The 24,414-nt window shown below is 42.3% G+C and overlaps 3 protein-coding genes across 4 annotated transcripts; 2 read left to right on the plus strand and 1 right to left on the minus strand.

Moving 5' to 3' along the window:
- Nucleotides 1-2,355: 2,355 nt before the first annotated feature.
- homezb (homeobox and leucine zipper encoding b) lies at nt 2,356-5,931 on the plus strand. Of its 2 annotated transcripts, none has more exons than XM_042070219.1 (3): nt 2,356-2,640; nt 3,034-3,388; nt 3,658-5,931. In XM_042070219.1, the coding sequence occupies exons 2-3, from the start codon at nt 3,083-3,085 to the stop codon at nt 5,545-5,547; spliced, it is 2,196 nt and encodes a 731-aa protein (XP_041926153.1). In that variant the 5' UTR covers nt 2,356-2,640; nt 3,034-3,082; the 3' UTR covers nt 5,548-5,931. The 2 variants fall into 2 exon arrangements, with proteins under 2 accessions (XP_041926153.1, XP_041926154.1); XM_042070220.1 differs by having other exon boundaries at nt 2,356-2,626.
- Nucleotides 5,932-8,802: 2,871 nt separating this feature from the next.
- Nucleotides 8,803-12,329, minus strand: cideb (cell death inducing DFFA like effector b). The gene is made up of 5 exons (XM_042070222.1): nt 12,115-12,329; nt 11,134-11,248; nt 10,384-10,533; nt 9,704-9,900; nt 8,803-9,454 (listed from the first exon to the last, which is right to left on the minus strand). The coding sequence occupies exons 1-5, from the start codon at nt 12,138-12,140 to the stop codon at nt 9,307-9,309; spliced, it is 636 nt and encodes a 211-aa protein (XP_041926156.1). The 5' UTR covers nt 12,141-12,329; the 3' UTR covers nt 8,803-9,306.
- A 2,633-nt stretch (nt 12,330-14,962) lies between these two features.
- Nucleotides 14,963-23,091, plus strand: LOC121689964 (cation channel sperm-associated protein 4-like). The gene is made up of 12 exons (XM_042070221.1): nt 14,963-15,091; nt 15,618-15,695; nt 15,866-15,958; nt 17,473-17,622; nt 17,726-17,827; nt 18,016-18,110; nt 18,254-18,383; nt 18,623-18,759; nt 18,965-19,124; nt 20,761-20,972; nt 21,842-22,004; nt 22,839-23,091. The coding sequence occupies exons 2-12, from the start codon at nt 15,663-15,665 to the stop codon at nt 23,019-23,021; spliced, it is 1,458 nt and encodes a 485-aa protein (XP_041926155.1). The 5' UTR covers nt 14,963-15,091; nt 15,618-15,662; the 3' UTR covers nt 23,022-23,091.
- The last annotated feature ends 1,323 nt before the right edge of the window (nt 23,092-24,414 follow it).

Below are 24,414 nucleotides of genomic sequence, written 5' to 3' on the forward strand. Positions count from 1 at the left end.
ACTGGTGTGTTTAACATGCCCACAGAAATTACCAAACATGTGGTGATGACCCAGCTTCAAAGGAGAATTTGTGTTAATTTGTCATGATCTCATTGAACAGAGCTGTCACATCCATACGCCAATCACACAGACTTCCCATTTTGATACATCATGAGTTTGGTAGTAAGACTGTCATCAATGAGCTCAGTGCAATGGGACACTGTTTCCTATACAGAAGTTAGGCACTTCTCACATCTGTTGCAGCAGACCAGATATCAAGGACCGAGTGGTGTCTACATCCCAACTGGCCCCACTGGAGTTGCTGAACATGGAATTTGTGATGCAGCCATCAGCAACTTTGACCAAAATGAAGACGCCCTGGATGTGAAGCGTAAAAGAATGGACAAAATGTACCTGTAAAGTTCATCTCCATCCATTCATATCAACCGTGTTTAAGGTGGTGAGGGACCTCTGAACCTGAGGGAACCTGTGCTAGGCACTTATCTGCTGTGGAGACTTGGCCTCTTCGGAACACAACAGACGTCATAGCATGAGTTGTACTCTTCTCATCCAGGGTGTCTTCTTTTTGGTAAAAGTTGTCGATGGCTGCATCAACAATTCCATGTTCAGCAACTCAAGTGAGAACAGTTGGGATGTAGACACCACTGTCCTTGATCTATATTTCTTGTGTTGAGACACCTTCTTGCTCAGCAATATGCGCTATGGCTTCTGCTATATTTCATTTAGAGATGTAGTGTGCAAGGCATTTTATGGTATTTGGTATCATGCAAAAAGATCTGGGCATAAAGGAATTCGAAGATGTACATCTACAAGCCTTTCAGAAGCTGCCTGAAGGACCTTGTCTCTGGTGCTTGCGACTGTTCCAGTTGAAATTGCTGTCAGAGGTTCTGGTTTAGAGCTGGCCTTCCCACAAATGAAAATCTCTCCGCATTTGAAATTATGTTGTATCAGCCCTACTCGGCCTTCTTGGTGCAGATGTGCTCTCACACAACATTTGCAACTTGCTGCTGCTCACTGATTTTTGTCTTACTGCAGTAGTTTGCTATACATGATATGAAACTTTGATTTTGGAAAAAATATCATCTGTATATGGAGGCAGAGTTTTATGGAAATCACCATCTCTCTCTCTGCTGAGCAAGGGAAAGTATGCGTTGGAGGCCTTCTACTGTGGGGTTTTGGACATGGGGATCTTTTTTCTTGCCCTTTGCAAAATGTTTCCCACAAGCTTTGGATCCAATGGCATTCTCAGTGTAATCTCTGTGTGAAAAGGCCTTATAATTCATAAGACTAGTGAAAAGGAAAAATGTCAGCATTTTCATTGAAATGCAAATCAAGTTGAATTACACATGGAACATTAGTCAGAGGGCTAAGTACTTTCTTAGCTAGGGAAAGTAGTTTCTACAACTAACTGTTTAGCTACTTAGGGGTGAAGTAAGCAGTGTAGCTCTACTGTCCACTGCTGGTCTGGACAGACAAAAGCTAACAATATTTTTTTCCATTATTCAGTAATGACTTGACCAAAACAAAATTCAAGTGAATGTAAATATTTCAATAAAGGTGTTCCATTCCAGTGTTAACCTGATTCAATTGGATCGGTGTTTCATATGAAATGTATCATTATTAAATGTAAATATAGATCAGCACTTTCCTTGCAGTAACAATGAATTTATCAACATTCTTCTCACTGTTATGAATAATGATAATGTAATTTGGACTTGAGACTGTATTTTGCTAGTTTTCTGTTTTCTTTCATTTTGGACACCTCATACATTGAGTGACAGAACACCCTAACTTGTCATACTATATTTACATATTTGGTATTGTTGGATTCAGTACAACCCCACCTTTCCCATAAGCCATCATATGTGTTTCTATGATAATCCCTGGTAAAGCAGCTACAAAGTAAATGAAAACATTCTGCATAGATATCCATTTTTTGCATGTCCGCTTATTTTAGGTATATGTTTACATGTCTGTTCATTCCATACATCAAGATATTCACATCCAGTCTTTTATAGTAGGTAAAGCAACTTCCTGACTATAAACATGCCAAGTTTCAAAGCTCTCAGAGCTTGTGTGATTGATCTGCACTAGTTTATATGCCTTAACTCTCATGGCTATATTTTAGTCCTTTTTTGGTTTTGGGGTGTATAACAATATCTGTTAACAAGATTTAACAATCTTAGCAGTAAAATATTTTTAGCTAAGAATATATGGGAGACCTTTAGAGATAAGGAAAAACATTGTTGCGTCTAGTTCTACCTCCGGTAGGGGTATCTCAAAAATGTGGGGCCATTGTCACTAGCCTACTTAGTGGGCGGGCCATGTGAGTTTTTGTTTACGACACCGTCGCAAAACTCTTATCGTAGTAGCCAGATTTGTTGTTGATCAAATTAACAGCATTGTCAGTGTTTGTATGGAAACGTTCAAAACTTTAGTCTTTGGGGGCAGTGACAGACCACAGAATAAGAGACGAATAAGAAACGAATGCATTCAAGAAAAGTCTTCCGTGACTCTTTTGAGAGAGTACAATGACGTTAAAAACAACCAATTTGTTGTAGCAAACAAGCAAGCCAGTGGATAATAACGTAGCATGCATCGACATCGTTGAACAGCCTTTAAGCAGGTATCGACTACGTGGTAGGCTACTCTTTGGATTAAATGCAGACCAAAACAGCAGTGGTTTTGTGATTAAATGTCACTGTCATACGTTCCTGTTTGAACATCAACCAGCTAGCTTGCCAGTTTTACAGTTAGCTAGCATAGTCCTCCCGAACCTGGTTTGCCAGGGTTTTTTTGCGAGTTGCTTTTGTGTAAGGGAAGTTTCTAACGAAAACAACGGGCATTGAGAAAATGGTTTCTGCCCTCACTCTCTTTTTCAGCGTTTGCCTTCTTTCTCCGGCTATCCTTTGTGTTTGTCTAGCATGATGGCGTCGCAAGGAACCTTATACTGTAGCTAGCATATTATGCACTTAGTCCATTCCCTGTTGTTTAAAAAAGGTAATCTGTCAAAATTACGTGCCTTCTAAATAGTACCTCCAGTGACGTGGGGCGACTGGAGAGTGCAGAGGACACGGGGGAAATGGAGGGTCACATGCAGCCGAGAAGGTACGCTGATACGGAAAGGATGAGGGATGAGTGGAAGGATGTGGTGGACGTGCACCGTTGCCACATCTGTGGCTTCACCGCAGGTGATGTTGGTAGTCTCAGTGTTCACCTCAGTTCAGCGCATCCCACCACAGTTCAACCTCACCCGAGCAGGTATACAAGCAATGTGGAGCATGGCCAAAGACAAGAGGAAGAAGTGGAGGAGAGGAAACCGTTGTCAGCATGTTTGTCTGGAGAGAGGAATCCGAAGACTCCTAGAGGACTGGATGCAACTGGAGAGGTTCGAGCTGTGTGCATGTCTGTTGAATATTCACTTATTTACTATGTCGAGGAATATTTAAGTGAGGAAGTGAACATTCGGAAAAAACACAGCATGTGTTAGACTTAACTTGTGTGTTGGGCTTAATTTCTGTTAAAAAACAATCTTCTCCACCAGTATAATGATTAATCTGACCGGCATTGTGCATTGTTTCCTAGTGGGTTTAATGTCATCTGACCCTTTTCCTTGATGACGTGTATGATCCTAATAAAAGTCTTCTCTGTTGCCAGGGTTTTGAAGATAATACCAGGAGCAGAGAATCTGCAGAACCCACCCCACTTAATGGAGTCACCAAAGCTCAACAACAACAGGCATCTCTCAGGTCTGCAACAACATCATCCCAAAGAACAACTCCGCCTTTTGTACCCGAGAGGACCCAGGTGGGGCCACTGCCCAGTTCTCCCGCCACCCCCGTCACGGCCACCAGCGGCCTCAACCGTCCACACGTGGTCTGCCTGCCTCAGGTGGCCGAGCGGCTCAAGCTGGCGTGGCAGCGGTCGGACCCTGTGCATGAGCTGGATGGCCAGCGGGCCCTGGTGGAGGCCTTCAACGCCTTCCCCTACCCCACGTCTCAGGAGACCGGGGCCCTGGCCCGCCAGTGCGCCCTCCCCGTGGACGACGTCAAGACCTGGTTCATGATGCAGCGCGTGCGCTACGGCATCAGCTGGGCCGAGGAGGACATCCGCGAGACGCGCCACAAGCTGCACACGCTCCGCGGCGAGCCAGAGCAGAGCAAGGAAGTGGACGCGGCCTCCCCAGGGACGGTCACGCCAGCAGTGAGGCCCAGCGAGGAGGAGATGATGATGACGGTGGACGAAGATGACCAGTACGATTATTACGATGAGGACGACGACGGCGAGGAGGAGGAGATGATGCGCGCGTTCGGAGCGAGCGAGGGCATGATCGCCGAACGCAAACGGCAATATTTGCCTGCGGCCCTCTGGTCAGCGCCGCCTCTCACTCAGCTGGAACCTCCTCCGGACGCCGGCAGCCTCCAGAGGACCGCGGCGGTGGAGTTGCACCATTTCCCCCTGCACCAGCCTCCCCTGCACCAGCCTCCCCTGCCAGGGGTTCCCAGCATCGGTCACCTGTCGGCCAGCCCTCCGTTTGTGCTGACCGGCCAGCCGTTGCGCATGCGCTCCAAGAAGTCGCGCGCGCAGCTGATGGTACTCCGACGGAGCTTTGTCATCAGCAACTGGCCGTCGGAGGGCGAGTTGCAGCGGCTGCAGGGTGTCACGGCGCTCAGCCGCCACGAGATCCGCAAGTGGTTTGCCGACAGCCGCTACCAGCTACGCCGGAGCGGCGGCGAACACAAGACCCCCCAGAGGAGCAGTCACGCGCCCGGGGCAGCGCACGAATGGAAAGTGGCGGCACCCCCAGACGTTCTTCCCAGGACCTCCCTCGGTGACGGCCAGCCACCCGGCGCCTCTGGCCCCGGCGGCGAGGTGGAGGTGGTCATCAAGCAGGAGGACCACAGAGACGCCTTACGAACCTTCATCCGGACCAAAGAGAGCCACGCCAAAATAGCCTCTGGGGTAGAGGCCGTCCCCAGCCTCAACGGACACTCGGAAGCCTCGTCCGCCTCCTCGGCGCCCACCCTGTCATCGTACCTGCTGCCCGGCTACCCAGGGGGCGTGCCGGGCCTTCCCGTGCCCGAACGGCACCAGCGGCTGCGTAAGAAGACGTCGGAGCAGACGGAGGTCCTGCGTCAGGCCTTCCTGCGCTGCCAGTGGCCCACGGCCGAGGACTACAGCCGGCTGGAGCAGCTGACGGGGCTGCCGCGCACGCAGATCATCCACTGGTTCGGCGACACGCGCTACTCCTTCAAGCACGCGCGCCTGCGCTGGATCGGGCCGGACGAGCGGCGCGACATCGCCACGCGCCTGGAGATGGACGCCAGCCGCGCCTGGCAGGTGCGCTGGCACAAGCAGTGGCCCGGCCTGGGCACCGACGGACCTCCGCAGCCCAGCCCCGGCAACTGGATGGACGCCAGCAACAGCTCCACCAGCTCCGTTCAGACGCTGGACGGGATGGCCGGAGGGGACTTTGACCGGTGGTATGACCTGTGGGACGGAGCTGTTCAGGGGCAGGGTGGGGGCGCTGCAGGTGGTGGACTCTGATGCATCACACTGACCCAAAATGCAAGACACCGTCTTTTTTTCCCTTAAGTCTTCTTCTTTTTTTTGACCTTTTCAAAAAATTACTTTTTTCATGTGGGATCACCTTATAATTTCAGACTAGATTTTTAACTGCCCTGTTGTTGGAGCTTTGGTTTCTGATTGACAGTGGCATTTCCACTATCAGGCCCGTGTGAGCCTGTGCGGTCCATGAGGCAATTCGATTTATGCACCAAGGTTCTTTAGCCAGCTCATATATTTCTGGTGGAGCCTCAGGTGTGTTGTGGTGGCTATTTTTGTAGTGTAACGTTGCCTGTTTACACAGATGCTGAAGGATTTATGTGTGTGTCAAAATTGAATAAAGAGTTGCCCTGTTGGGCATAAACAGGATATTCAGTGTCCAAATAAACACAAAAAGGCCGTTACAACACAGCTGATGCTCCAATATATATATATATATATATGAGCTTGCTAAAGAGAACTATAATTATTATACTATTGCAAGGTTCAAAATATAAGTGGTGTTACAATCATGGAATGCACTGCAACAGCCAGTTCTCATCCCCTACCTGATGGATCTATCATTGCACATTTTCTTCAGCTCAAATATTTTGCAAACATTTCCATTTTTCATTATAGTGTTATGTTAGTTGGTAGAGTGTGTTTCACGGCACTGACCTGATACGGCTGATTTGGACCCCGCTAATCCTGAGCCACCTGGAGCTCAGGTCGTCCCACTTTGGCCCAAAGGGTTATCCCTAAGGAAACACAAATAACCCTGGCACATACTGACTCACCATCATTTGGTCTGAAAGTGGAAACCGCTGCTATTTTTTAGGATTACGTTTATACATAGCCTGTAGGTCAGGCACAATTATTTGCTTAATGGTACCGTCCGATCATTCAGATCGGTACTCATCAGCTATGAAAAGATAGTTCTCCCTTTGTACTCCTGAAACATTGATTGTTTATATTAGTGTGTTGCTCGGTCCGGGACCATTTTGCCTGGACCGCTAAAGGGCTGTGTGAGGAGCAATTTGCTGAATTTGACAAAAAGTGTATTGGATTAGAATTTTAGACCTTCAGTCCCTCAAGTATTCGTCCTTAAGGTCCGTATGGTGAAGTGCCCATGAACAAAGGATTCTCCTCAGTGGGTCATTCTGTAACAAATCAGATAAGGATTTTGCTGCACCGTCTGAGATTGTGTTCAAACCTTGTCTATGTCATGAATGGGTCCGTAAAACCAAGGGCTGTAAAATATTTCTGTTCAAAACCTGTCTTCATGTTTTTAAGCCCCCGGTATTATTTAAGTATGATATCCTGGAAAACACATTATCTGGAAAGGTCTGAGACGGTGCAGGAACCATTTTCCTGAATTATGTCTGATGAGATACGGAATGACCCACATTTAGTTCCTAAGATTCTTTTGTTAATGAGATGCTTTCATTACGAGTTAAGCATTCTGCCCTGCATATTTTGTCATCCTGCACTCAAACCATGTGGTCAGACAGAGGCTTCATGTAGCTGATGAGCCAAGGTTGGAGTGTTCCAGATAGCTTCAGTTCTTTGATGGCTTTATGTTTCTACACAGAAATACTGGCTTTATAGACAGCCATCTCAAAACCATTTTTGCCTATTAAGTTTATGAGTAAATTGCTGAAGTTCTTTATAATGTGGCATGTACTAATTCCGTCATTAGTCTTTCTTAGCAAGGTGTTTATTAAGATATGCCACAACCATGCTAAAATGCCTGAGTGTCTGTGGCAATTATTAATGATGTTGATGCATTAGTGGCATTAAAATAATTTAAAATGGCTAAACCAGTCCAAACACCTGCTTAAGGCAGGATTCAAAGGAGAAGGCTAAATTGCAGGAGTTTAGGTTTAGAGCAAATTTAATATGCATAACATGTTTTCTTGTGTTTTTTTTTTTTTACTTTTGGGTTGTGGTTGGAGAATAATCTATTTTTAGTGTCTGAAGTGAATGTTATGAATTGTGTGTGGATCCCCATGTCATCTATTGCCTCACTCCAGTATTGTTAGCTCTGTTACTTTCCAGTTCATCTGGGTCACTGTTTACTTGAATATAACTCTCAAGGTAAAATTCCAGACCTCTGCTACAAGCTGCTTTACGAATAGCCTACTGAAAACTTTTTAAGCCCAAACATTGGGAAAGCAACTTTGCTCTGGATCCATTTGTCTGGCCAGAACAATTGACAGGTAAAGAACGGGTTAAAAGAAAATATTTTAAGTCATTTTGGACAAATGCGTCTGCAAAATACTATAACCATAACCATATTTTGAGAGAGGATCCTTGTATTGTTATTGCTTTGTGTCAGGCCTTTCACTCTCAGAAAACAAAGGATACAGTTTTGAAACCTTTTCGTTTTCTGCCGGGTCTCTGGAAAACTCTTTAAAGCCAGGACTACGTAAACACTAATAACGCTGGTCTTTGATTGCCATCCAATCACAAACGATTATTTCAGAGCGTAGGATGTCCTGTCTAAGCCATGTCCTTCTGGAGTGTGTTTGGGAGTATACATTTTATTGCACCTCCATCTCCGATTGAACTTACAGAAATATTCTCCCAGCTATAACTCTTTCCACTCTTCCCCGCCCCAAACGTATAGCAATTTTCAGCCGAGAACTTCCTCAGTCCTGAGAGACCCTTGTTTTTTTTAGTTGATTCATTTTGTGTGTGCTCTTTGTGTGCTGGCCCTCTTCTGAAACAGGTCATGTTAAACCATTTCTGACTGGGCAATCCTCTTCGTCTGGCCTGGTGTTGTTTTGAAATCACAGCATTACCTTATTTTACGTGTGTCAAATCATTTTGCGTTCATTTGTGTGATGTAGCATTGTTCTGAGGTACCTGATTTTGGGAAAGTCTCTTAAATCTCTTGAGAGTTCCGTTTTCTGTTTGTCTCTCTCAGTTGTGTAAGATAAGGGCACCATCTGTAATATCAGAATTACCCCCCATGACTGTAAACAGAACAAGCCAAGGTGAATCTTTTTATATCTCGGTTGATTTGGTCCACGTCTTCAAAATAAACACCATATATTTATAGTGTGTCTTAACTGTTATATTTAGTTTTAATAATAGTATTGTATTGTCCTTATTTAACAATATTAAATTACAAATGCAAAAGGGAGAGCATATCTGTCTGTAATCATTAGTCATTTCAAGGACTCAACACTCCTACAGATCTTTTTTTTACATAATGTATGTACATCAACAAAAATACCCAGGAGGACTGACAACTTGTAGTTGAAAAAAAGTTTTTTACTTCATGTTTTTCATTTATGTTAGCATGACTTGGCATCCAAATGAAACTTTGAATGTTGTCATCATGTTACCCTAATATTAAAGAAAACAAGTTTCTAGTAATCTAGTTACATAAGCTTAGAAACCTGATTATAAATACAACAAGCAGCATGTTGGGCTATACATCAAAATAATATAGTGTTGTGCTTACTAGTGGGTTTAATTGGTGACCTTGAAAAAGAACACACCCAGAAGTATCTCTAACATCTAGAACATTACTCTTTTTTTAAGCAAGTGTTAATATAATGAAATAATAATAAAAGGGCCTGCCTGTTAGTCTTTTTCATCACCGATTGTGAAGTTTACCCACAGCGTCAGACTAAAAAAAAAAAAAAGCCACCTATTGTGTCTACATCCACACACAGTGGTGGGCACGGTGTGTGATTCATGTTGGCGCTGTGCCAGTGACTGATGCCCTGTGGTGGAGGTGGGGGGGGGGCATCAGTTCCACTGCGCTTTGTAGGTGACAGGCTCACGCTGGTTCTGAATCAGGTCGGCGCCCTCAATGATTCGCTTCATCATGGAGGCACACGTGATGAGCATGTGGCCGGCGGCCTGGAGAAGCATGGAGCCCATCCGAAGGGTCTCCCTGAGAAAATGACCACCCAGTCAGACCACTTCATCAAACTCAGACTCTATAATCATGTTGGGTTGTGTGTATTGCATGGGTGTGTGGAACTACAACCAGTAATATACCATTCTAAGCTTTTGTTTTGCATTAACACAGATTTTGTTGTAAGGAAGTGTAACCGTCAACCGGTGAAATACCATATAAAGCTTATATTGGTATTTGCCAATTTCTGATTCTATTCCTATGCCCACTCAGCCATTGACTCACCTCAGAAGTTTTTTGGGACCTAGGAACTGGAAGTCCGCTCCGACCGAGTACAGGCCTTGGAACGTGGCCATGACGCTGAGCGAGCCGAACACATCCTGTGGGCTGAGGCGGTAGAAGTCCAGGACGACGCGAGCGATGTCCTGGCCCTTCCTGGGTTTGCTCTCGGATGGTTTGATGCCGTTGCTCCTTGGAAGAGTCTGAAAAGTGGCGTTGCTTTGTGTTAGCACTACATCAAGATGACCCCAATTACAATGTCATAATTATACTGTAATCGTTGCTTGTGTGCATATCCTCTGTCTGATTCCATTATGTGGTATAACACATAATTACACAGCGGGATATGGAGCAAGGGACTTAAATGTGCACTGCATCAAGATGGACAGATTATCCCAATTACAGTCACATGATGATTATACTGTAATTATTGAGGAATCCACCTATGTGGCGTATGAGTATCGTCTGCTTAACATTCATTACTTGATAATACACGTGGTTTAACACATGATTACACAGGTTTATGGAGCAAGTGACTCAGATTTCTCAATACCTTGATGCCTTTGTAGGAGAGCAAGCACCATTGCCATAGTCAGTAAGCATATATCTAGTATTTATACTGTTGCTTCACATATTGCACAGTGGTTTGTATGTAAATGTGATACACATGCATTGCAGACACGTACAATGTGGGCTGTCCAAGTCTGCCCAGGCTCTAGGCCCATGAACACGGTGTTGTCCGGCAGGACGGTCAGGAACTCCTCCGAGTCCACCTCGGTTCCATCCTCCTCACACACTAGCAAGAAGAGAGAGGACAGCGCCAGCACCTCTGCCACCTGTAAGACGGAGTCGAAAAGGCCTGTCATCAAATGATGATAATGATTTCTCTTATATTCTTCGTTCTTGTGATAGTTTTGAGTTTTTCAAAAAGCGTTTAAAGATCTGTTTATGTATTTAACAAAAAAATCCTTAAATCACAGTTTATATCAATGATTATTGTTATTATGATGATTTGCTATTATTCTGTTAAAATTATTACTATAATTTACTATACTTTTTCATTATTACTATAATTTTTCATGTAGCCTATGACTATATAACATGTTACTTTTCAATGATAATTTTTATTGTTATTATTGTATGTCGTTTTGGATAAAAGCGTCTGCTAAGAACCAGAACAATAACGTGTGTGTGTGTGTGCGCGCGTGCCGCATTTGTCTGTGTGCGTGTGTGTGTGCATGTGGGACTGTGTCTATGCCAGTGGATGTATGGACAGTAGCAATGAATGTGAGCTCATTAGTGTCTTTACAGTGTAGTGCTAGTGAAGGCTTCTCCTCAGATGTCTGGTAGTTCAGCATTACTGACCTGAACTTACATACCAATCTGACCTACAGATGTCCAACAGACATACAGTTCTTCCCCTTCTGGTTTCTCACCTTCTCCCTCAGCTCCTGCAACGTTGTCGCGGTGATGCCCTTCCTAATTCCCCGGTCATGGGTGGTCACCTTGAATGGCCGCTGTGGGGGCGAGTACACCATACGAGAGACGGACCTGAAGGAGACAGAACCCAACGTCAGACTGAATCACTGAATCCGGAAGGAGAGAGAGAGAAAGAGAGAGAAAGAGAGCCTGTGTGAGTGTCAATGTCTTCAAGTGGCAGAGTCATTCCTGAATAAACTACACAGCAATACTAATAGCCAATCCACAAAGACTTCCAGACTAAACAGTGGCTGGGATTATCGTCTTATGACATTTTTTGAATTGATAAATAAAGTTGTTTTTTTTAGTGTAATGTTTAGGAATTTCGCAATAGACTAGTACCGGTACATTATATTGCTGTTACGCCATCAGAGTCTGATATGGTATGAGTTGTTACGCAAGACAGTATACTGAGAAATGAGAACCTAAGATTATCCATTCCATACCTGGAATGAGTACATGAACTACATACAATAAAAATATTATTAGGCAACAAATTGAAATAGATCTGATTGGTTGATTGAAAGTGTTCTGGTGTGAGGAGCAGTATTATTTCTAGAGTTGGTAGTAGTAGTATAGGGCAATTCCACAGAAAATTGACTTTTTGTCACATCCATAACGCCAGTGAAAGGCCATGGCATTTGTATGATGTGAATGATAACATTCATTGTTTGTGCATTTTTTCTCATGTACATTCTTCAGTCAAAAATAGCAAATGCTCAAATCTCATGTAATCATTCACATCATAGCCTACCATACCATCACATTTTATTGGCGTTAAGGATGTTACAAAAACGTAATTTTCCATGGAATTGCCCTAGTTGAATGTGGTAAAATGAAATTTAAAGGCAATGCCGTATGACAATGTTTGTTGTTGTAACCCCTATACATAATCCCTACATACAAACCTCTTTGTTTATTCTCTGTAAGATACTCACTTAAATAGTGATGATGTCGTTTCCATGTTTCTGTTGGTCAGAACTTTCCTTGGTTATTTAGTCTTTCTGTTGCTACTTTTCCACGCTGTTTCTCTTTAAAGTAGATTGTTTTTGAACCGCGAGTATGTCTTTAAGCTGATCAGAGATTTTTGGACTATTGTACTGATTGTACTTTGGAAGAGCTGGGGTGATAACCATGGGTGATAACACAAAGAGAGATGTCAGCGGGTGAAGTCCAGTAGTGTGGAATGCCAATGACAAAGTATGAGTGTGTGTGTGTGTGTGTGGGGGGGGGGGGGGGGGGGGGGGGATTTCATAGGTGGTGAATAAAAATAGACCACTTTGTACATAAGATGGCCAGGTAAGTCAATTAGCCAATGTCTGAGTGTTTTGAAACCAATTGACACCATGATATACCAAGATGTATAGAAGTGAACTTAACTTTCAACCTAAAGGCAAAGCCTGCCAGGATGAAAGGTAACTGACCCTGACAGAGGCTGAGAGAGCTACTCATAGAGCATCTCTCACAATAGGCCAACATCAAACTCTTTGCCCCACTCTATAGTGCTTTCTCACAGATTGGCTTTGCTATGATATTACAATATGTTAGACTTGTTTATTAATTTATACTTATAGGTAAACACATAGATATATATACAATATCTATGTATCTCTATGGGTAAACCCTTATGTATATGTCTATGCCTTATACCCTCCTTGTGTTTATTTTATGTTCATCGGTTTTATGTTCCTGGTCAAAAATGACTGCCTCAACTGATTATAAATCCATAATAATACGTTGAACTAAACAATATTGTAAAAGTAATGTTGCTGCTGCTGAAGTTAGTACTAATTAGTGGTAGCATGGACCAGGCACAGAGCAGACTCTGGCGCTCTCTAACAGTTAGTGCAAGGCGCCGGATGCGTAGACCAGTCACGGAGGCCATGGCTGAGGAAACAAAAATAAATCTAAGTCGTCGCCCCCCCCCTCCCCATGCCTATATTTTTCAAAGAAGATACTGGATGGTTAAATTCAACAAAATATGCTGCTACAGGATAATTCATATTTTTACATCTAATAGTACTTCTGTGCTCAGCAATGCATATTTTTAGAGCTCTGGTGGTTTTTCCCACATAAGATTTACCACAGGGACTTGTAGTAAGTATATGACTGATTTCGTATTACATGACATCGATAAATATAGATTAGATTAGATTAGATTCAACTTTAAGAAATATAATATAATTGCATTGACTACAAGTACCACACCTACGGTTCCCATCAGGAATAGGAGCGAGAGTGTTTGAGATGTAGAGCAATTGGGAGATATATAGGAGTGTACTAGTTGATCTCTGAGGTTTCTTCTCCTCCTGTATACCATTAACGGCTGTTCAATAAATTTCCCTTGCAATTCATTATCTGATTTCAGTATATACCAGTGTTTGTTTATAATTTTCTTTAATTTTACTGAATTTTTACAATATTTTGTGGAAAATATTATCTTACTGTTGGATTTCCTTTTATTTTTGTTTTGAAGTAAATCAGATCTTGGTATTGCATCTATTTTAGTAGCAGCATCATTTAGAACTGATTGATTATAACCTCTTTTTGTGAAATTATTCAGAATTTCTATGCTATTCCATCTAAAGTCCTCTGGTTTTTGGCAAATGCGCTTTACCCTGCATAATTGACTAAAGGTAAGGCTGTTCTTCAAGTGTCGAGGATGGTCCGAGTCTGCCTTTAGTAAGGTGTTTCTTGCTGTCAGTTTACGATACAGATCTGTGTATGTATGAGTGCCATAACGGACAATTCACAGGTCAGGAAAGCTATTTTTTTATCCATTGTCCATTGTATATGTATTGTAAGTATTCTGAACATGTATTTAAATATGAGAAGAACATTTCCAGTTCATTCAAAGATCCCTTAAACAGGCAGAAGACGTCATCCAAATATATTTTCCATAACATCAGGTTACTTTTAAAACTATGGTTTGAATAAATATGTTGCTCTTCAAATAGCCATGTATAAATTGAAAAAAGGATAAAAAGAACTACCCATGGGTACCCCACGCTTTTGTATATAAAATGTATTCTGAAACAACCAGTAGTTATATTGCAAGATCAATTTGGTCAATAGGTAATATTCCAATGCACCTCTCTTTTCACTAAGTTCTATTCCTAGATGCGAACTTGACAGGCAGAGCCAAAGATTCTAGAGCTCTGTTCTAGAATCTTTGGTCAGAGCTGAGGGCAACAAACGTAGAAGCATAGACTGTAAAAAATAGGAAGAAGGTAGGCTAACCCATAGACATAATATACATAGACGCCGCATTGGCTGCTGGAAACAAGAAATGCGGCCGCCATCTTGGACCGGTCATACTCCTCATTGCGTTGCAGCAGAAAACACAAGATGACAGCACTGTGCAGCATGTTCCTGCTCAAATCGGCGGACCATACTCGGGGGATTTACTTTTCACAAGTAAGATTTAACATTACCGTACTATTGGTTGTATTTTGTATTTTCGAACAATGTGGCCTGTATCATAGCTACATGTATGACCTTTGCAGCAAAAAAAACCGCGTGAAAATCTGTTCGGTATTCAGTGAGATATGATTAATTAAGTGTGCTGACAGCTCATTGCACCGGCCAAACAGATTACACTGAGTGGAGTGGATGACCGGTCCAAGATGGCGGCTCCAAATCTCGTCAGCGCTAGTAGGGAGCAGCGGTCGATGCGGCGTCTATGTATATTATGTCTATGGGCTAACCCTAGGCGTAGAAGGTCAAGAAGGTCGCGAGACATCTTTGTGACGTAATCATAGAAGAATTCCATAGTTACAAAGGAAAATCACTTAGCTTAGTTCTTTGGTTCTTGTCATGCGTGATGAAGTAGGCCTGTGTAGGCTAAACCAGCTAGTCAAGTATCTTTGGCTAAACTATCGAAAACGTTCAAATCCAACAACAATATGTAAATAGGTAGGCCCTTCGTTCCCCCTGCAAATAATGTTTTTTTTTTTTTTTTTTTTTTAAACTTATTATTTTCATTGTTGATATTTGATATTGATGGGGTTTTATTTCAAATAGGGCTACACAGGAAAGATGTTAAATTCCTCAAATTATTAGAATGCTTAATGTTGGCTTTTTCAACTTCAAAAACATTTTTGACTAACTATGTGATGTTCATTACATTTGTTTGGCTGACGCATTTTTTAGCCAAAGCGACTAACAACATGGTAAAAAAAAAACAACAAAAAAAACAGTTTAAATGTTCATATTCTGTAGGGTAGGCTAAACGACAAAAAGGACAAAAGCTTCTGAAAATATCATAATCATAAATTCTCTGCGCATATAGTTTTTTTTTTTAACATTGTTAATTATTAGCGTAGAGGTTAAGGCCACTTGTCTATGTTATTTAATGTTGGGTTTTTTAAATCCCGACATTGGTCCCTGTAGATTTGGTCATTCATTCCATTTAACCCCCTCCTTCTTTCTCTTTCAATAGCTTGGTAGCCTAACCGATTAATTCTGTAAACAAACGGGATTTAAGATGTCAGTAAGAAGACGTTCGATACTTTCAAAGGTATGTCTGCACAACATTTAATTTGATCCAAGTAGTATACAGTGAACGCAGTTAGTGTAACTGCCCTGGCCTATTTTCATTAGCATCCAGTAGACTAATGTAGCTAGCCTATTGATAATTTGCTCCTGAAACAATAATGATGCATGACAAATCTCCTCTCATTCCTGCAGAAAAAGTATGAGGACTCAGACAGACGGTGGGATATCTTAGGAAATGAGGATAGTGGGTACACAATATGCATGAAGGAGATCACTCTGTGTGAGGTAGGCCTAATGCTTTGCTGGTGAGGTTCATTAATTGTGTACTTAACAGATGCAATATGTAACATTGACTAAATGTTATGTCACTGTCACACCAAACAGTCTTTTTAAGAGACTACATCTGCTCTGACCTAATAAAGTGCCTACATCAGGCGAATTTAAATCTATCCAATGCTTCTGCTTGACGGGTTTCGATTGCAGACTTGGAGGGGAAATTTGAAACAGCTATAATCAAGTGGAAAAGGATTTTCTCAATCTACTACCTCTTACAGTTGACAGCTAACTTGTAGACAGGGGGGAAATCATCCTTTTGCAAGGTCAAAGTAACTACCACTGTCCATACAAAAGTCAAAGTCAAAGTCTGCTTTATTGTCAATTTCTTCACATGTCAAGACATACAAAGAGATCGAAATTACGTTTCCCACTATCCCACGGTGGAGACAAGACATATTTTACCAATTAAGTCCACAGACAAACATAAAATTCAAGTAAACAATATAAAAAGTAAATAATAAGGCACATACAATGAAGAAATAAGAGCAGCAAAATTTGGGTTGAAATTGTGCAATTGTGCATACAGTAGACAGTCAATATAATAGTGCAAAAGTCAGGCCAATAAATGGCTGAGGTAGTTCTGTTTGACCTTGAAGTATGCAAGTGGCATAGTGGTGCAAGTTATGTAAGAGCAGCAGAAGTGTGTTCAGAAGTGTTTTCAGGACAACAGGACAACAGGACAACAACAACAAGTTGCAAAGTGTGCAAGTGTACAAGTGGAGTAGTGCAAGTGGAGTAGTGCAAGGCAGCCATTGTGGGTCCAAAGTCCAGGATGTTATGTAGCTGAGGGTGGAGGGGGGAGAGGGGGGAGAGAGTTCAGCATCCTAACAGCCTGGTGTATGAAGCTGTTGGTGAGTGTGGTGGTGCGGGAGATCAGGCTTCTGTACCTCTTCCCAGAGGGCAGTAGATCAAACAAATTGTGAGCGGGGTGACTTGCATCACTCACAATTGTGGTTGCCTTGCAGGTGAGGTGGGTGGTGTAAATGTCCTTCAGGGAGGGGAGTGAAGCACCAATAATCCTTCCAGCTGTGTTCACTATGCGCTGCAGGGCTTTCCTGTTGTATTCAGTGCAGCTTCCGCCCCACACAGTGATACAGCTGGAGAGGATGCTCTCAATGGTGCCTCGGTAGAATGTGGTCATGATGGCTGGTTGAGCACTTGCTCGCCTGAGTTTCCGCAGGAAGTAGAGGCGGCGCTGAGCTTTCTTCGCCAGTGATGCAGTGTTGGTGGTCCAGGAGAGGTCTTCACTAATGTGCACACCCAGGAATTTGGTGCTGCTCACTCTCTCCACCACAGCACCAGTGTTGGAGAGAGTGAGCAATACAGCATACATCAGTGTGATGCTGTATTGGGTGGGCCTGATCCTCATCGGTAACTTGGCATCCTTTCAAAGACGTATTATGTGAAGGTCACACCGTATTATGTGAAGGTCACTATCTCTGTTCCTCTCTCCATCCTCCCAGGAAGATGACATCGACACAGAGAACTTTGTCTCCGAGGTGCTTGTGGGAGAGTTGCTGGAGCATTTCCTGTTTAAGTGCCTCATCCTCTTAGTCATCATCAGCAACGCCATCATCATCTCAATCCAGACGTCCAATCCAGTTTTCACCAAGGTTAGTGTCAAAGAGGCCTTTTCTGTACAGCAAGACGTACCGGAATACATCTTCATTATATTTGTAAAAAGATGCCTTTTGCTTTTCACAACTTTTGTTGCAGAAATATGAAATTCCATTCAGTGTATGCGAACACATAATTCTCAGTGCTTTCACCTGGGAGATCCTGGTCAAGTGGTTCTATGGCTTTGCAGTTTTCTGGAGGGTACTGTACATGCTTATGTTCAAATCACTGCCGCTGAATGCATGACATACACAATGAGAATATCTTATTTGATTTTCATTTCTTATAAAACATGTCAGTCATGAACAATTACGCTGCTTGAAATATGCCTTTGCAAAGAGTGGTAGTCTAAATTGAACCACCCCAATAAAAAACCTCTGTCATTTCAGAATGGGTGGAACATACTGGATTGCGTAGTAACAGCAGCTCTGTTACTGGGACCTATGATCTTTCCGCAGGGGAGAAGTGTCTTCAAGGTCATGAGGTAATAATCATCAAACAGTGTTTCTGACTGTCGTCCACTCTATGCAGAAGGATATGCAGATTCTCAGCATGACCAGATTGTAAAATAATGGGGGAAGTTGTTTGATATTCTAAGTAGGCTACCCAAGCTACGTTGCTTTCCAGGGTGCTTCGTGTGATTCGAAGCGTCAGCAACTTCGCCAGCATGCGCGGCGTGGCCAGGATGATGCAGGTCATCTGGCAATCTATCCCCGACTTGGCAAACATCTTCCTGCTCCTCATCGTTATCATGCTGGTACACATCATCTATCTGCTAAACCATGCCCATCCACCCATCCCTCTGTAAAGCCATCCATTCTACCTCACATGGCCACATTATTTCTATGTTTGGTGCGGTGTTATGTACTTGCCTTTGCTGTTTTAGGCTGTGGTGTGTTTGGTGCGTTGTTATGTACTTGCCTTTGATGTTTTAGGCTGTAGTGTGTTTGGTGCGGTGTTATGTACTTGCCTTTGCTGTGTTGGCCTGTGGTGCAGGTCTTTGCTGTGTTTGGAGTCACTTTGTTCAGCACTGCTGTGCCGTCGGCGTTTGGCGACCTCACGTCATCCCTCTACACCCTATTTGTCTGCATCACTCAAGACGGATGGATGGACATTTATAACAGATTCAAAGAGTGAGTATCAGCAAAACAAAAGCATTTGTGTTTTCACAAGATACTGATTAATCAGAGGCATTTATGTGTAAACCTTTAAAAACACACCATTACGTACGAATTTCCACAAAAAAAAAAGTTGTTTTATGACAGCGGCCATTCATTATTTTTGACCACTGATTTGTATGTGTTGGAATTCTGTATTTACCTTTAATTGCATTTCCAGGGTTGGACAATCACAGCTGTACGGCGCTTCAGTGTACTTCTTCATCTTCCTCACCATCGGCGCCTTCATCTTTGGCAACCTCTTTGGTGCCGTGGTAACCATCAACTTAGAGATGTCCATGACTGACATGGATGAAAAAAGTGGCGAGAACCCATTGATGGTGAGTCACACATCCCGAGCCCAACATCAGGCCTTATATTTGATATCTGGATCAGGAGATTTAACATGACAACAAGACCATATTACATGTAATACAGTGCATTGTAATGCAACAAATTCAAAAAATTAGCTCTGAGAGATATCATATTTTTAGCTAGGTTCCTGTACATGGATGAAGTCAGGCTTGTGCAAAATTCAGAATTGAATTGAGAATGACTCCTAAATTCCAATTCAATTCTTGAATTTGAATTGAATTTGAATTGAGGTCCAAAATAGGATGTATAATTACAATTTGAATTTGAATTAAAGGAAGTAGAATTGAAATTCAATGAAATTCGAAGAATAAACATAATTTAAGGGTAGTGCTTAACAATGAAGCTTCACAGTATATGTCAGATATGATTGCATCAAACATACAACTTATAAATTAAAACAGTAACCAATTACATTTCCAAAGTAGTCTTCCCAAAACTGAATGTATGTGAGATTCAACACATTCTTTCTGTTGTGTGACTGTGGTATTGCCGTGAATTTAATTCCACATCCTGTCATTCCAATTCCAATTCAAATTCAACTTCCTGTGGAGCAGAGCCAATTCAATTCAAATTCCAATTCATGAATTGAATGAAGGCCAATTCTAAAATTCGGAATTTTGCACAGGCCTGGATGAAGTGTGTCTACAAAGCTGACTGCAAAGTTAGGGCAGTATAAGGCCATATGACTTCTGTTTATTGTTTTTTCAAATTAACAAACAAACCGTGAGGTCTGAATGTAAATTGAGATGTTACAAAAACATTTAGAAGAAACATTATATATATATTAGGAATGTAACGATTACCGGTATAATGGTAAACCGCGATAAAAATGTTGACGATAATAAGTACCGTTTTCATTTCAAACATCATGATTATCACTGTTGATTACCGCGGTGTGGAAACCGTGTGTTTAATCCTTCCCAGCTTCATCAGAGCCTGCTTTTGACATACAGTAGGCCTGGTACAATGGAACAAAACTGGTACCCTACTGATTCTGTTGTCTAATTGATGGTTTTAACTACGATTTTGATTAGGCTACACCTGATTTTAAAAGGCGGAACTTTTTCACCGCAAAACGTGCACTGTATCATGTTGCCACTCTGCGTCTTTTTATGTTCACGTCCACATTAAATCCATTCCACTCACGTTATCAGGAGAATACAGTAGCCTAAAGTTTTATTTTGAACGCTTATTGGTCTCACTCATTGCATCCAAATAACAGAAATAGCAAACTCCAAGTTATGGTAGGGCAAGTTAAGCTATAAGCACATAGCCAATTAAACATTAAGAAAAAAGTGAATGGGACACTTTTAGAAACTATTTCAGCTTGTGTAGGCCTATCAGTTCTTTCTGAACATGTTGAACACACTTTTAGAAATACCGTGATAATACCGAAAACCGTGATAATTTTGGTCACTATAACCGTGAGGTTAAATTTTCATACCGTTACATCCCTAATATATATATATAAATTCTGCAGATATTTTCACTGATGTTTTCCTTTAGTCTAGGACAGGACTTAATCCATGGATGGAAAAAGATCCATTATGTTTTGTTCTCTTTCTGCCTTAACCTATTTCACCCATGCCACTTCTAAAACAGATCTTGCCTGAGGAGAATACCCTACAGATGGACACCATGGTCCATGTGGAGAAGGTGGTGACCAAGACCAAAATGACCAAGAGGCAGAAGCCGTGGAAAGGCACCTTTGTGGAGAGCCTGAGGATGGAGACATTCGAGGAGCTTCTCCTTGTCTTGTCCACCATGCAGACCAACATGATGGAGTACAAGTCGATTCGCCAGAAGCTGGATAAGTAGGTTGATCCTGCATGTGATTTAGCATTTTTATTTTCAGACATACAAAGGAAAAGTGTTACAACCTTGTGGTATACTGTAGGTAGGATAGTTTCCACATCAAAATTAAAAAATAAATAAATAAATAATTAATTAAAATTATTAAAAATTATTAAAAATTAATTAATTAAAATTATTCAAAATTAATGCAGTCTCATGTGTGTTGAATGTAGTGATCTGTTTCTTGGTTTGGAAAATTCGAACCAATTAGATCTGATTGAAATGCTCTGGTGGTATGACCTTAACCCTTAGAACCCGATTGACGCAAAGTGCGACAAAAAACACACCCTTTCTTCTCTGTTACATTGCTCCACAACTGTTCATCGCAGCGAGATTAAACCTTTATTGCGTGACAGAGCAAAAGTGGGGTTTTCCAACGAGACCACGCACTTGTCTGTACGTTAAAGTATGAAAATAAAAAAAAAATCATGAAATTAAATCAAATTGCATCATATTTACAGTCTATACTTCTCTGCGTTCACCTGCGCACCCATTACTCTCGTTTGAATTACTTGCGAACCCGTGAACGCATAGATATGGAAAGCATATCAGTATATATAGTTTTTTAATAACTTGCTATGTTCCATAAATGAAATGATAATTTAAAAGCTGCATTTTGTGTTTTGCTCAAATATTTGGATGATCTGAAACATTTAAGTGTGACAAATATAGACAAAAATAGAAGAAATTTGGTAAAGGGGCAAATACTTTTTCACAGTACTGTACTATATGTCTGAAGGCTATGTTTGCACAGCCTAGTCATGACTATTTATACTATTTATTACTACTTATACTATTTGAATGACTAATTCCTGGCCACTGGCTGTAGGATTGTGGAGGAGGTGCACAGCCTCCCCTTCAACAGGGAACAGGAAAACGCTGTGATCATGCGTGACCAAAGAGCTGCAGTACTGAAAAACACCATCCTGAAGGATGACATTGCCATGGGACGCACTGGAGACATGCTGTCCACACTGATGACCCTGGAGAAGGTAGGAGAGACCAAAGATTCTAGAACAGAGCTCCGCTCTAGAATCTTTTGGAGAGACTGTGGGAATCATTTGTACAGTGTATAACAGGGCTGCAACCAACGATTATTTTCATAACTGATTCATCTGTTAAAGACACCCTTGACACTTTTTTTATTTACCTTAACATAACATTTCCAAAATCATTTTGATGGCACATAACCTCATAACATTTAGGGGCAGCCGTGGCCTACTGGTTAGCGCTTCGGACTTGTAACTGGAGGGTTGCCGGTTCGAGCCCCGACCAGTAGGCGCGGCTGGAGTGCCCTTGAGCAAGGCAACTACTGTAACCCCTCACTGCTCCCCGAGCGCCGCTGTTGTTGCAAGCAGCTCACTGTGCCGGGATTAGTGTGTGCTTCACCTCACTGTGTGTTGTTCACTGTGTGCTGAGTGTGTTTCACTAATTCACAGATTGGGATAAATGCAGAGACCAAAGTTCCCTCACGGGATCAAAAGAGTATATATACTTATACTTATACTTAACATGACAAACGGCACTTCTGCCATTGTCTGAGTGGCCCTTTATAGGCGATTACCGACCTAGCAACTTTCTGTGTGAGGGCAGGCCTGAGATTACCTGGTGTATATTAAACACATGGATCCAATTAAATATTTGAATGAAAAAAGATTAATTAATATCAAGTTGTGTGTGACTATTACATTAGGAAATCACAGTTTTGGTGTTTATCTATCTGGACAAAACATAACAACAAATATACTACACTCTCCACTATTCTTATTCCTGATGTTGCTTTCCAATGTCCACATGATCTGGTTTTGTGTGCTCTGTATTCACAGGCTCACGTTATTAACTCTGGCACGGACTCCCCGGCTATGTTCCAGAAAGGTCTGCGCCATGAAGCTATGCGGAGAATGTCTGTAGCCCAAGATAACAAGCCACCACAAGCTAAAAGTGATGCCTCCTCAAAAACCCCTCAACCAAAAGAAGAAACAGCTGAAAGCAGCACCAAGCACAAATAAGGCATTGCTGCAATATGTACTTCTTCACTAAATAAATACTGTAGCTAGATATATCTACTAGGGTTAACAAGACACATCTGTAATTAAATTAAATGGTGAGCAACTAAATACAATCCTCGAAGATGTTAATGTAAATGTAATGTTATATTGTTTGATTGTCATAATTGATTGATCAGGGTTGAGGGGCCAAACTAAACTAACATTACAATCTGTCTGTTGGCCTTGTCAAACACTGTGTCAGGGCCTTATCATGGTTTCCAAATAATAATAATAATAGCCAAATTATTATTATTATTACAAGGATACAAGGAAGTTTGCAGTGAATGTAGAAGAATGCAGTGAAATTATGTCTGGTGTCAGCCTATTTGTGCATTTAAGTGCAGTAGAAGAGGGGTTTAGTAGATTAAGTGGCAAGGGCTGCATAAGAAAGGTGGGGGAGGATTGGGATTGGGCGGGGGGCACCAACAAGGAGCTCCCAAGAGCAACAGGGGCAAAGAAAAACTCCCTTACCAAGGAAGAAACCTTGGGCAGATCCACAGCTCAAGGGGCTAACCCAACTGCCAGGGGTCTTGGTGTGTGTGTTGGGGGGATGACAGGGGAGATGGGATAGTGTGCAATATGTAATCTGTGTGTATATGTGCAATCTGCTGTGTATGTAGGGAGAGGGCAGTGTGCAATATGTGTGTTGGAGAAGCTTCTTCATGAGACAGTGTGCTGTGTATTGGGGGGGGGGGGGCAGTGTACTGCAAGTATGGTGCAGGGACTTACTATTGCAAGCAGAGTACTGTATGTATGATGTATGTGAGTGATGACAGTGAAGATGTGTGTGTGGGCGGGAGGGGAGTGGAGCAGTGACTGTGTGTGTGTAGTGTGTGTGTGGGTAGGTGGGGGCAGTGTGCTGTAAGTATGTAGAGGATGTGTGTTGGAGAAGATCCTGAAGACAATGTGCTGTGTATGTAGGGAAGGGGGGGGGGGGGGGCAGTGTGCAGCAAGTATGTAGAGGAGGCATACTGTAGCAAGCAGTGTGCTGTATGTATGTGAGGTGATGACAGTGATGATGTAAGTGTGTGTGTTTTTTGTGTGTGAGTTGGGGATGGGGGTGGGGGGGGCAGAAAGGCTAGGCAATCAAGGACATGGGTAGATGGAGGAGAAATCAAAAATAATAAATAAAAAGTTCTATGGAGATGTGCAAACATTGGAGAAAGTCAGATATGTGTGTGTGTGTGTGTGTGTTTTGACGTGTGATGAAATAAGAAAAATAAATAAAAGGTCTGTAGCATATGGAGAGGGATGTAAAAGTGCTAAAAGTGTTGTAGGTGTGTGTGTGTGTGTGTGTGGGGGGGGGGGGGGGGGGTCATGAGTGCTGAGGAGTGAATGAGTGCAAAGTCAGTAT

The sequence above is a fragment of the Alosa sapidissima genome, chromosome 18 (genome assembly GCF_018492685.1).
Source record: "Alosa sapidissima isolate fAloSap1 chromosome 18, fAloSap1.pri, whole genome shotgun sequence".
NCBI classification, from domain to species: Eukaryota; Metazoa; Chordata; class Actinopteri; order Clupeiformes; family Clupeidae; genus Alosa; species Alosa sapidissima.